The sequence below is a fragment of the Haliotis rubra genome, unplaced genomic scaffold (genome assembly GCF_003918875.1).
Source record: "Haliotis rubra isolate DU_JTF1 unplaced genomic scaffold, ASM391887v1 Scf341, whole genome shotgun sequence".
Taxonomy (NCBI): Eukaryota; Metazoa; Mollusca; class Gastropoda; order Lepetellida; family Haliotidae; genus Haliotis; species Haliotis rubra.
Genome location: NW_025767015.1, coordinates 736,634 through 751,222, shown reverse-complemented (window position 1 = coordinate 751,222; position 14,589 = coordinate 736,634). Strand labels below are relative to the sequence as shown.

The 14,589-nt window shown below is 39.2% G+C and overlaps 1 protein-coding gene across 1 annotated transcript in view; it reads left to right on the top strand.

The window, feature by feature from the left end:
* LOC124284672 (ras-specific guanine nucleotide-releasing factor 1-like) overlaps window positions 1-14,589 on the top strand; it is a 1,084,942-nt gene that overhangs the window by 373,412 nt on the left and 696,941 nt on the right. Inside the window, exon 8 of the mRNA XM_046720776.1 lies at window positions 9,771-9,849. Within this exon, the coding sequence (XP_046576732.1) occupies window positions 9,771-9,849 (79 nt within the window). The remainder of the gene's footprint in view (window positions 1-9,770; window positions 9,850-14,589) is intronic.

Sequence of the window (14,589 nt, the reverse complement as noted above, 5' to 3'; positions counted from 1 at the left end):
CAATCTGTAGCCGACGTGACTCAGAATCAACTGTGTACACTTGGACGTTTAACAGCCATGGAGAGAGCTCATAAGTTAAACTCAACTAGAAGTCTACCAGAGACAGGTAAAGATTTATTATTTCAACAGCCCCTGCATTCGGAATCTCTTTTCCATGGACAATGTGGTCAGGTTATTCAAGCTAAGGATGCTCTTACATCACGTAACCTAAACCAGAGACTGGCTTCAGCCTTACTTTAGCAAAACAGGAATAAGCCTCAGTCCAGGCCAAGGAGGGATTCATCTGTTACTAACTCCTGGCAATCTGCCCACAGTCATCAGGAACCACTACAGCGTTCAGCCTTTGACAGGGTGACAGACTCTAGGTTGTGTAATTCTTCATCGTCTTCATCTTCTACTCGTGGCTACTCCTTCAATAGGGGCAGTGGTAGGGGCACCATTTTTTTTCGTGGTGCCATTTTACTCAGCCTTACGATTTGGAAATGTCCCTCGACTTGGAAACAGATTTCAATGCAATTAACCTGTATCCCAATCTCCCGTGGGGGGTCGGATAGTGCAATATGTGGACAATTGGAGACAGATCACCTCGGACAGCTGGATTTTGTCAGTAATAGAGAGAGGTTATATGCTACCATGGGAGAATCTACCCCCAGTAACTTACCAGCCGGTGGGGAAACATTTTTTCCTGCAAGGGGATCATCTAACGGGAGCAGTAACGGCCATTCAACAGCTGTTAGACAAGCAGGCCATAGTGGAGATTCCGCCATCAGACCAGTCCTGCGGGTTCTACTCCCCGGTATTTCTAGTTCTCAAGAAAGACACAGAGGAAATGCGGGTGATCATAGACTTGAAAGTGTTGAACAAGAACTATTTAAAGAGACCTCCCAAATTCAAGATGGAATCCCTGGCCAATTTGAGAACACTTATTCAACAGAATTCCAAGTTCATCAGCATAGACCTAAAGGATGCTTATCTCCATGTACCAATACATCCTCATTCTCAGAAGTACCTTCGTTTCATGGTAAACAGCCAGAGGTTCCAGTTTTGTGTTCTACCTTTCGGGATTTCCCTAGCTCCCTGGCTTTTTTACGGTGATCATCAATCCCATACTAGCATTCCTACATCATCGTCAGATAGCTATCCACGGGTACTTGGATGATTTTCTAGCAAGGAATACGATTACTCAGATTCTTTTGAAACAAACCGGGTTTATCCTCCATGTGTTCACACATCTAGGTCTTATTGTACATCCTGTCAAGTCAGAATTAGTTCCCACCTCAAAGATCAAGTATCTGGGAGCCATCCTCGATGCCAAGGCTTCCCGAATTTATACTCAAGATCGTTGGTACAAGATCCGGGACCAAGATTTCCAATCTGCTAGCAAGCAAGGCCGTATCGATTCGGTCATGGATGTTCCTGCCGGGATCCATTACATCTATCCAAGATTTCACGATGAGGGGCGAGCCGCAAATATGGATCAATGGGTTCAAGGAACTAGACTTAGAAACTACGATATCTCCTCCCTTCATGGTTCGTCAGAAACTTTTTTGGTTTCCTCCTCCAGACGTCACTCTGTATGCAGATGCTTCAACCTTGGGATGAGGTGCTCATGTCGATGAACATCAAGTTCAAGGTCTCTGGTCTCAACAGGAAAGCAATCTTCACATCAACTGTCTAGAGATGCTGGTGCTGGTAAAGGCTCTTTCTCATTGGTCATGGAACTTGCATCGGAAGAGCATTATGTTAGTGACAGACAACAGCACGGTAGTAGTATATGGTAGTCTATATAAACAAACAGGGCGGAAACAAGTCACATCGTTGCTACAGATTACGCGGGAATTATTCAAGGTAGCGGTTGCCATGAAAAGTCTTATAAAAGCTCGTCACATTCCGGGCAAGGTGAATATTTTGGCAGACTCCCTCTCCAGACAGGACAGTGATATCAACAGAATGGACTTTGAATATGGAGGCTTATCACGGAGAATTGGGAAACACTATATATAGATCTCTTTGTGACATCAAGGAACAATTGTCTTCCTACATTTGTGAGTCCTGTTCCGGATCCGACAGCTTGGGTAGTGGACACCCTGTCAATTTCATGGGAAAATCTTATAGCTTATGCCTTTCCTCCATTCAAATTGATACTGGAAGTACTAGCCAAGATTGCTCAACACAACTGCGTAGTCTATCTGGTAGCTCCAGCATGGCCGACCAGAACATGGTTCACGGACCTTCTTCAGTTGTTGACGGACAAACCCTTACGTCTGCCTTGTTGGGACAATCTTCTCAGTCAGCCCAAGTCGGACAGATACCACAAGAATGTAAACCTCCTACCTCTTCACGTGTGGAGACTATCTATAGTTCCCTCAAGGAACAGGGATTTAATGACCAAGCAATTATAGCTATCTCCGAGTCTATCAGACCTTCAACTTCAGCACTTTATGACACCAAGTGGAATGTCTTCATCCAGTGGAGAAGAGAGCAACAACTACTCGATATTCCAGTCACCATACCTATCATAGCTGACTTTCTTATGTATCTCAGGATGGTTAAAAAATTGAAACACAACACTATTGAAGGTAACAGATCAGTGATTGCTTCAGTCATGGACTTACAAGAATTATCTGTGGGATCTGATAATTCCTTGCACAAGCTTATTAGATCGTTTCAGATCAAGGAAGTTTCATTGCCGTCATTATTTCCTAAGTGGGATCTGTTTGGTGCTAGAGGCTCTACAGAAGTCTCCGTTTGAACCTATGCAAGACACTTCCTTGAAATATTTGAGTTTCAAGACAGCTTTTCTACTGGCCTTTGTTACAGCTTCAAGAGTGTCAGAACTGCATGCTATTGACTTTAAATCTATTGCATTCTCGGAAGGGTATAAGATGATGACTTGTATTATGGTGCCTGAATTTACAGCCAAGAACCAGTCGGCATCTGATGGACTGTTAGGACGCAGAGTCTACAGATTACCAGCCCTTCCTACCTCTGTCTCTAGCTCTGACAGAGCAAGACTACTTTGTCCGATCCAAGCTCTCAGATGTTGTATACAGCGCACATCCAGCTTTAGACGGAATCGTCGTCATCTCTTCTTGTGTAAAACAAATGTTAATACGGACATATCCTAGAATACAATTTCTTCATGGCTCAGGAAGACAATCGCCTATGCTTACCGAGACTTGGATCAAGAATCAGTTAAAGATAGGTTCTCACCACATGAGATTAGGGCATTGGCATCATCAGTAGTGGCATGGGGTTCAGTTTCAGTTGAACAAGTGGTGTCCAGTTGTCAATGGAAGTCCCCAAATACATTTATGAATTTTCATGTAAGAGATGAAGCCTCTTCTATGGAGGGCCTTAAGTCCCTGGGTCCTTTAGTAGCGGCACAACACCTCTCCTCCGCATAGTGCCTTTTGGGGGGGTGGGGGATGGGTGTTTGTAGTATCAGGGATTGGATCATGTGTCAAGCATGATTACATCTTGGATTCTCCAAACGGGAGGGAAGATAAAGAGACAGAAGTATTTATCAGGTAGGTTACATTTACGATTATCCCTATTATATATACTAACCGAACTCAGGTGTTGGTTGAGTATTGAAGGGAGTAGTCTCTATTTTTATTACAGAATTCCTCTTAAGTGTTTTTGGGAATCAACCGGAAGTGACGTCATAGACAGGTAGTGACGTCATAAACAGGAAGTGATGTCATAGACCAGAAGTGACATCATAAACAGGAAGTGACATCATGGAGATGACATCATAATCCAGAAGTGACGTCACAAAACGGCGAAAAGTAGATATCATGAGACCGGAAGTGACGTCATGGAACCGGAAATGATGTCATAAGACCGGAAGGGATGACAGAATCTGGAGAGGTCGTAAAAAACGCGGTAATTGGAAATTATCAATATTAATACATTTTAAGAGTCAATAACTATAATTCGGTTGGTAAATAGGGACTACTCAATATTCCAGCAGAAGTTATCTTCTATCACATAATGATCCAATCTTATATTTCACCAGTGAACTATATACTACTAAATCATAGTTATCCTTGTAAGGATATGACCATGGAGATTTACTCACTAGTGGTATGCTTAAGACTATTCTTCTAGAGATAGCCCTCTATCCGTATGTGGGATTCAGGCAACCATAATCCAGAGGGAATGTTTACGCCTTAATTAGGAACAATTTCATTTATTGTTAGTAATTGTTAGTAAACTTACCTCTGGATTATGGGTTATATGTCCCGCCCTTCCTCCCCACCTTTCCTCTAGAAGATAAGGGTTTTAACCTGTTTTCAAGTATACACAATACTGTGTTTATGTTTTTTTAACAATTGTCATAGAAATAAAGTTACCGTTTGATATCGTGTCATTACAATATTTTTTAATCGCGCTATGTCATATTTTTCACACACCTCAAATACACCCTAACAACTTTTTTTAAAGTTATAAAACTATCACTATTACTTGCAAACACCTTTCACCTGATGTTAAAATTAAAGGTGGATGTGAAAGAAGTTTTTAGAACAATAACTGGAAACACTCAAACAATGCCATCTAGTATTTCAATGGCGGATAAAATCACATCGGCGATATGTGTATGGCCTTTTTAAATATACACATATGTGTATGGCCTTTTTAAATGAGATCAGCACTTTTGCAAGTAGTATTGGAATTTTCTCCTTTGAACAATCTAAGATGGCTGCTTGTAGCAGTCGATGCATTTTGGAGAGCATTCTTGTGATGGATATTTCATTAATGAGGCACCCACAGGTATGAATGGAAGGGAACATCAAACAAAGTTCAACTGATGGAAGAAATAAGAAGATCATTGTCAAGCTGCCGTTCGTCTATACCAGTGTACCCCCATTATGTTTTACCAAGACGGATCATTATGTGCCGCCTTTGAAATGACCTTTTGCTCAAGATGAACATTGTGTTAACACAATACTTGATTATGAGAACTAGGTAATACTGATGTTTTTCTCTCATGGGCAGCATTCCATGCACTAACAGACCCTCCAACAACTGTGCTTATGCCACTGTTTTTAGAATGCGCACACTCTGTTGCTACGATACAACATTCAATGAATGTGGCAAAGAAAGCTGTTGAGCAGTTACACCCAGGTCATCTACCTGTATGCAAATGCTAAAACAATCCAGTGGAAGTTTCCGGAATCATATGATGATGCCAGTTTCCTTATATCAGGTTTGGTGGATTGGGTATTGAAATAGCTGCGTTCAGGATCCTCGGATTTGACGGACAACTGCAATTTGCGTAGCTGGGTTTGCTGATTCCTTCATCAAGTGTACCCACCTTGCTAGAACAAGGCATGTCCATCAGATCACAGCCACTACACACCAGGCACATGCTCACTGTCAGGAAATAGAACCAAACAAAGAAGACCTTTTTACTTTTAGAAGTTGGTGTGATGCAAAGTCAGCTTCTCAATCCTAGTTTCAGCATTGGTCCTTTGTTCCTGAACTTGAACTTTGCGCATTGTGCCTGGTGGGTGCAATTCGAAAAGCAGATCCCCCAAAGTATGTAGCATCACTTGTCAGAGTAATACCATGGGTCTTTATGTTAGATCATGTCATCTATGCACGTTCGCTTTCAGTTCACATCAGAAATATGTCTTCCTTATCAGTGGAACACTCAGCACTGTACCACACATTTTGTTCTGGTGGATTAGTAGAACATACAACTAAACGACCATTCCCTGCCATGGTACTAGATCAGGCTCATGAAGAAATCAATGCTCTTGTGAAAGGAGATGGAGGGGCAGTTGGACTGACAGGAAACCCATCAGGATGGGTGGTTGCAGGACCAGAAGTGTCAAGAATGATTCAAGAATTCAATTCAATATGAGAGTTTTGTAAAAGAAAGGTTCATTGACAGATCAAAACCAATAAAGGAACCAGTAAGAAAGAGCAAACTGCCACTGCTTTTAAGACTGAAGACTCTTCGTCTTCCTATCTCATTGTACATCGCTTGATGGTGACTGTGCTCTGGTTACCAGGTTGTACATATCATGTCTACCAAGAGAAGGGGACTTTCTTCGAGCATGAAAATCAACCATGGCCTCCTTTATTATTCCAAGATGGGAGGAATTAGATCTCGTACAGATCTTCTTGAACAACTTGAACATATACAGGCGGAGCCACCAGATGCTACTCCAGACGTTTCTGCAGTGATACTTGATGGCCCCATGATTGTGCAGATGCTTCATCCCAGAACATCCATAATGTTTCAAGTCGATATCCAGAATGTATTTCTGCCATACATGTTCCAGTATCTTGAACACCAGGACAGACTGGATATTCTTTGGGACACCTAAACGTACAGCCTTAAAGCATTCACCATAGAAAAAGGTGGCAAGGGTCTAAGAAGAATAGTCAAAGCATCATCACTTGTGCGAAGTAACTGAGAAAGCTTCTTCTCAGTTAATGAGAACAAAGATGAGCTTTTTGCACTGCATGCTGAACAGGTTTCTTCAACATAATTTGAAGGAAAACAAATTTACAGCACCCTTGAGACAAGAGTTGTAACCTCTCCTGAAACAGCTGACAGAAGAGTTCATGAAGAAGCCCACACTCGTCTTGTATTGCAATATCTGCTGCTTCACGTGGTACGATAAAAAGTTGCTGATTAGTACTGCTTACACAGACGTTGTTGTCATAACGATAACAAACATTCAACAGATACCTTCAGAGTATGGATATCATTTGGCCTAGGCAAGCACAAAAGATATATAGCTGCACATTAAATTGGAACTACCCTCTTTCCATCAAAATAAAAGGCATTGTCAGTATTGCATGCCTTCACCAATTGCGAGTATTTTTTTGCCGGGATCGTGAAGAAAACTGCTTGGGATACTTGGAATGTATATCCTGAAGTCACCAAGCATTCCTGTCACTGGCATATGCCCCAGCAGTTACCTGTATTGTAATTTATCTGACAACGCAATGCAAGTCCTTGAGCTGTTTGTCATTCTTTTATATGACAAAACTATGACAAAAGCCAGACAGACACAGACAACCCTAAAACAACACACATTACAGGAAGGTCAGGTGCATCTCTGCCACGTCCTGCAGACTGGGGTTGGAAGTTGGCATGTGATAAAACATGGATGCCATAGTGGACAACGCTAGGTCAGGCACAAGAACAGTGTTATGAACTGACATACTGCACCTGTACGAAGTCTTGCACAGGCCTTTGTAAATGTTACAAAGCTGGTCCAAAGTGCACTGCTTTGTGCAGTTGTGAAGGAAAGTGTTTCCAGTGAGTGAGTTTAGTCATCAATATTCCAGCTATATGGCGGCGGTTTGTAAATAATCAAGTCTGGACCAGACAATCCAGTGATCAACAGCGTGAGCATCGGTCATGTATTATATGATGAAATTTACGCAATCACAGAGAAATAGTTTCTTTTCTTACAATCTGGAAAGTACGTTTTAAATAACCACCTTACTTTGTTTAAGATATGGCCAGGAATATCAGTACAATACATCTTTCTACAGTTTCAATATTCATGATCAGTCACTGGAAACAGACCCATGAAGGTCCAAGTTAGAATATTGATCTTCAGTAATCCATGCTTGTCGTAAGAGGCGACTAACGGGATCGGCTGGTCAGGCTCGCTGACATGGTTGACACATGTCATCGGTTCCCAATTGCGCAGATGGATGCTCATGCTGTTGATCACTGGATTGTCTGGTCCAGACTCGATTATTTACAGACCGCCAACATTAGGCTGGAATATTGCGTGTGGCGTAGAACTAAACTCACTCACTCACTCACTAATAATACAACAGAATCGTTTATTTGCAAATAAGTACTGAAAGGTGTCTGCATTAAATTGTTCTCTGAAACTTTGCATTTGTAAAATACTAACCGGAATACTTCTTACATTATAAAGCATAATACAAACAGATCATACACAAGAGTGCACAAATATTTACATTCATTTGTTGCTATTTAAAATGTCTTTTTCACAATGTTAAATATATCTAAATATCATCAACTTATCCAAAACCAAAATGTAATAACTTACAAATAACAGCAGTATAACAAGGCAATTTCTGAATATTTTGGCGGCAATCTTGGATTTTCATCACCACCAGGTGGCGCTGTGTAATAAATTGGGAATATGTACCTCACTGTTCCAATTAATCCTCTATGAAATACGAAATTTGACAAGATAATTATGATATATTGAACATCGATTGCATTTTAGTCGAAATGGCGGCCATCTTTGATTTTCTGCCACCAGGGGGCACTGCTGAGGTGGATCCATATCCAGAAATGTTCGGAATAGTTCAATATATAAGTGTGCCAAGTTTGGTGCTTTTAACCCAAAGTGCAAAATTTTTGCCTTAACTGCCCCACTATATATAAGGTACACAGTCAAACCGTCTAATTGTTGATGTTATTCAGGAAGGGCGGCAGAGTAGCCTAGTGGTTGAAGCGTTTGATTCCCCACATGGGTACAATGTGTGAAGCCCATTTATCGTGTCCCCTGCTGTGAATTTGCTGGAATATTGCTAAAAGCAAGGTAAAACCAAACTCAGTCAGTCAGTCAGTCTATTCAGGACATTATTTAATTGGTAAATCAGTCCATTTATGTTCTGTCGAAAGAGCGTTAAATTCTGACATAGCAACTGAGACCTTTTATACAATTAATGGAATTAGGCGAGATACATACTAATCAAGATACCAATATCGTCTTTTTCTGATGGTGCAAAATACATGAAACAAACCATGACCTCAACTAAAATGTTCTACATTTTTCAGTAATTACATTACATTTAAAAATATGGCTAGTACTCTAGAAGTAAATAATGGTGCAAATTTAGTCAAAATACATCTACACAAACAGGAGAATATGGGAATCTATGAACCAATTCACATATTTTATAGGGCCATCCAAACCGCTATTACTCATCTGCTTTCTCATGTAAAACGATGTCATCTTTTCTTATAAATTGTGATACTACTAAAACGTATCTGGTTACAGTGGGGATCTTTGTATTGTATTGAACAAAACATCACTAAAAGATAATGTCTGTATCCACATCAAATTCTCTCCAAGTGATCTAAGTTACAATGACCTAGTGTTAAACATAGCGGAGTTATACCCACCTTTCATTAAATGTGTATGACCTCTCTGACGTCGTATGACGTCATAGAAGAAAATCCATTTTCGACAGTTATTGCGAGTCATTTTTAAGATTGAGTGTATAATGCTATACATAAGCACACAAAACACATTTTCAGATATCGGGCAGTATTTTGATCACTCACACTTTCTGTAAAGAAGCCAGTTAAGAAAATCGTCACACAGAGCTTTTATTGGTGCATGATAAAAAGCGGAGAAATTTACTGTTTTATAATGCATAACAAAATTCCGGACAACATTTTGTAGTGTTTATTTTTCAAACCACCTAAGTATTTGCACTTGAATTTAGGAAATGTAATATTCTACATTTCTTTGAATTGTTATACCTGTAGGTAGATACAGGGCCACATGAGCACAATTCCCGTGCGCAACGTTTGCTTTTCAGATCTTATTTAAATGTGCATCATAAAAAAACTCAGCATCCAGGGGTTAAAGTTGTACTTCTTTTAATCTGTGTTTTCATGAACCTGAAGTGATGTCATTAAAACAGAAGTGTATGTAACTTAGGTTTTTAATTCAGCAAGAGGCTCAGGATTTCTGTTTCTAAACCACATTATTTTCTAAAATTTTACTTTTTTTTGATTGCAGAACTGTGGCAAGATTCCACTGACTGACTGCACATTGGTTGAAGACCCAAGTTCAGATGTTTTCTTCTTTGATGAGGAAAGTGAGTAAAACTTATTCTCTATCATTGTTTATCTCTGCACTTTACAAATTAAAATTCATATTTCAAGGTTTCAATGGCCACCTCCATTGATAGAGTATCTGCCCACTGAGTGAAAGGTACTTTTAATTACCCTGCTTGGTGTTCAATATTGCGGTGGTAAACCAAGGACTATTTGACTTGGGCCAAAGTTGGGTATTGATGATACTGGTTGGTTGGTTATGTATTTTTATGCCACATTCAGCAATATTCCAGCTATATGGCAGCATTCTGTAAATAATTGTGTCTGAACCAGACAATCCAGTGATCAACAGCATGAGCATCTATCTACACAAATGAGAACTGATGACCTGTGTCAACCAAGTCAGCGAGCCTGACCACCTGATCCTGTTAGTAGCCTCTTACGACAAGCATGGGTTACTGAAGACCATTTCTAACCTAGATCTTCACGGGTGTATTCATGATAAATGAGGCATCATCTCTAAGTGGGCTAGCACTATAAAACTGGTCATTCATCTGGACTAGAACAAGGAACATCAAACACAATATGCATACATGTTGCTGTTGTAATGGTTCTCAATACACTACTGTCACCCAGTGACACCTGAGTTAAGCTAACGTAGTATGTAGTAACATCATGTTGAATCAACCTATCTTGGACTTTGCGTTGTGTACTTACATTTTATAGGTGTGCATTCTGGTTGACTTGTTCGGTACTCAAAACTCAGTGACCAGTGCATAAAACCAACTGAGAAATAACAAAGACAAACTGAACAATAATAGTTTATTACAATGAAAGAGGTAGGAATCAAAATACAAAAAAAATCTCAACAACTTGTAAATGCCACCCACAATTCTCTCTCCCACATACCTCTTTAACAATCCATCGGGTACATGAATCCCTTAAACATTTAATATAAAACCACCCAAACCAACCCTGTTTTTAGCCAAACATTACCCAAAATCTATAAGCTAAATCCTACTCCGTTTCCTACTGCTAATTTTCACACAACCCAGCCTAACACTAGTATAAGACACCTAACATCCCTTTATAACGCCTAGCATCCCTCTTTATAATGAGGGAAGGATCTTGTAACAGGACCTCGGGGACATCAGTACTACTAGGAGATATCACATGTTGCTCTGATGACCGAAAGCTAGACAACTGAATCCAGAAAGCCAGGTCACTTATATAGCGCTCTAGAATGACCTTTGACATGGGTCAGAGTTCATCTAGTGATGGCGGATGTCTCTGCCAATCTGTGCCTACCCAACATATTTAGCGCCAACCACATGGCCTACCCAATGTATCTAGCGCTACGATGAACAGTAATCCCAGTCAAAAAGTTGTCCCATAGTAGTGCAAGTGAAACAATGTGCTATAAGACTCTCCGGTACACAGTTATTCTGTAAGTAGTAATTACTGCCTAAATATCCCTTTATGAACCCCCTGCCCCCACCTTACACTACAATTTAACACAGTTTTCCTACACTGTGACACAGCCTCACCTCACCTCACCTCACCTCAGGGTTTAATTTCTTAAAGTACTTTAATCACTTTTCACAACAATTATCACGACTTCAGGTTTAGACAAACCTGTAATCAAGATAATTTACCCCCTCAAATGTACATGAATTCTAAAGCGTCCCTAGTATGTAAACCTCACATTATGTCACGGAGACGCGCCCCTCTGATTGGTTGAAATTTCGTTTGCGGGTAAGAATTGTGCACTGTTGTCAAAAAGGTAAATTTATGTTAATTAAATGTCGAAATGAGTAGTCTTAATGACGGGCTTTCATTTATAACAAAGCCAATAAATGATTTATGTATTTCTACCCCCATAGTACATTTGCTCTTTAATAATAAGGCAAAATACAGCCTTCATGCAAAACTTCATGCTCAAGGTTACCAGACTTGTCAAATTTGGTCATCATTATAAATATTGTTTATGAAATGAGCTGATTTTGAATGATTGATAAGTGTTCCATTAGTGAAAGTATGTTTATGTATGTGTGGTAGATAGCTGTAAGGTTTGAAATCGTAGTGCAGGAGTTTCGGCTCATATATTTCATGAAAATGCATTGTTTCTAAGCTGTCAAAATATATTGCATTAAAGTAATGTCCAACAAAAACAACAAACCCATATTGAACATTTTGACTAACCAACACTGGTTTATCCATGAATACTGTACAGAATAAGAACAGAACAAGGACATGTCCTTGATGAAGTTTAACATATGTTATATTTGGGATTACACTTTCTTAGTATAGTACAGATTCTAGTACTTTTGTTGGGTTGAGTCCCATCCCGGATTCCAACCCACACCCTCAGAGTCGGGCACCTAATAGCCAGCACACAAAGTCAGACGCCTTTTCAGACTTGATCAAGTTGTTTTAATATGCCAGTGTTTGGGATAAATTTGATTGGTAACATCAACATTCATGGCACCATAAGAAAGCAATGTTATGGGACATTAAGATAAGAAAATTCCACAGCTATTTTAAGCATGCAAAGGTTGTTGGACAGAATGTGAAATTTGAGGTTGATTTTGTTGATGGCGATGTACTGCTGGATGGTACAGCGATGGGAGTAAACCAGGGGAAGTCAACCCAAGTAGGGGTGGGTAGGTATTGCAGAGAATTTTCATATTGCGATATATTGCGATGCGAAAGCATGTATTGCAATATGTATTGCAATATATTGCATGAAGTATTTTTAAACAAAAAACTACTTATAATCGAGGTAATGCTTGATTTATAGAGCAAATACACAGCAAAATCACTATGCTTGATTAAGCTTTAATAACAACTTTTATTCATGATTAAAAATAAAAATGTGAATAATATTTGGCACAAATGAAAAAAGGAAATATCCGAAGATTTCCGAGTGTTACGAAGTTTTCCGAATGCAAGTCAAAATACCGGTTTTCGATCAGCGTATCGCAATACGTATCGTTTTCATGTCTGAACCGGTAAACCGGTTATATTGCGCAGCCCTACTTCCAAGTGAAAGGAAACACATGTACATCTTTATTATACCCCCGCTACGAAGTAACGGGGGTATATAGCGTTCATTCTGTCCGTCGGTCCATCCGTCCGTCCCGAAACTTTGTCCGGAGCATATCACTTAAAGTTTACATGCTAGGTTCACCAAACTTCACACACATGTTAATCATTACCCATTGATGTGCCTTTTGCTATTATAATTTTTTTTTCTTCAGAATTTTGTTTTTTTGCTGTTTCCATGGAAACACGACTTAGTGCCAAATGTGTTCGGTAAACCGGTTATATTGCGCAGCCCTACTTCCAAGTGAAAGGAAACACATGTACATCTTTATTATACCCCCGCTACGACGTAACGGGGGTATATAGCGTTCATTCTGTCCGTCGGTCCATCCGTCCGTCCCGAAACTTTGTCCGGAGCATATCTCTTAAAGTTGACATGCTAGGTTCACCAAACTTCACACACATGTTAATCTTTACCCATTGATGTGCCTTTTGCTATTTTAAAGTTTTTCAGAATTTGTTTTGTTGTTGTTTCCATGGAAACATGACTTGGTGCAAAATGTGTTTGATGGTTACCTGGCCACAGCATATCATCGAAACTATACATGCTAGGTTCACCAAACTTAATACACAAGTTAATCATGACCCACAGATATGCCATCTGCTAAAAAATAACCATCTTCACCATGTCCACTTCATTGTGTGCAACAAGTTCAATTGTATGTCAGGTTTCCACGGAAAACACAAAAAAGTAATGTTTTCATAAATTATTACTGTAATCAGTACATGGCAAAACAATTATCCAACATGTATATAAAGTTTAGTAGAGTCAAGGAGAAAGTCTTGTGAGCTGCTGATCCTTGTCACATTATATATATCAATATCAGTCATTTCCATGTCCCAAAGTGGGAAGCGGGGATATGTGAGCTGTAGTACTTAAGTGCATGACTGACAGAACTTATTGTCCTCCTGTAAACATACCTTCCAAGTGAAAGGAAACACATGTACATCTTTATATTTATGATTGTATTACTTAAGTAAGACCGACAGAACTTAAACTGTCTTCTTGTAAACATACCCTCCAAGTGAGAGAAAATACATGTACATTTTTATATATGAATGCGTATTTATGTGCATGTTTAAACAAAATTAGAATACCTATCTGTAAACTATACTTTCCAATTGAGACTAAAATTATGTATACTTTCATACATAAAACTGTAGTAGCTATGTGCATGATGGCCGGAACTAAGAATGCCAATCTGTAAATCCACCCATCTTTTTCAGTTGAGGGGAAAAACTTGTACATCTATCTATCTATATATGTATGTGCATATGTATGTATGTATATGTGTGTATATGAGAGTATATGCATATTACTGTATTATATGTGTTGTAGAGTGGGAATAAAAAATGGAAAAAAATAAAAAATAAATAAATTTAATTTTTTAATGATGTTATATCCATTCTGGATGGGTATGTAAGTATTCAAGTTTGTTTTGCGGATTTAAAACTTCTAAGTTATTTGTGTTATGCTATTTGTGAGAGTTTATAAGACATTGGTATGTTGTTTGGTCATACCTTTCAGAGAATATTTCTTCTGAAATACTCGAGAAATATACAGTTCATGTACACATTCATGACATTGTAAAAAGAGTGATGATCTGTAAAAAATGGTAGGGTATATTCAGTAATACACCATCACACACAATACATGCTGATAATGCTGAGTTAAA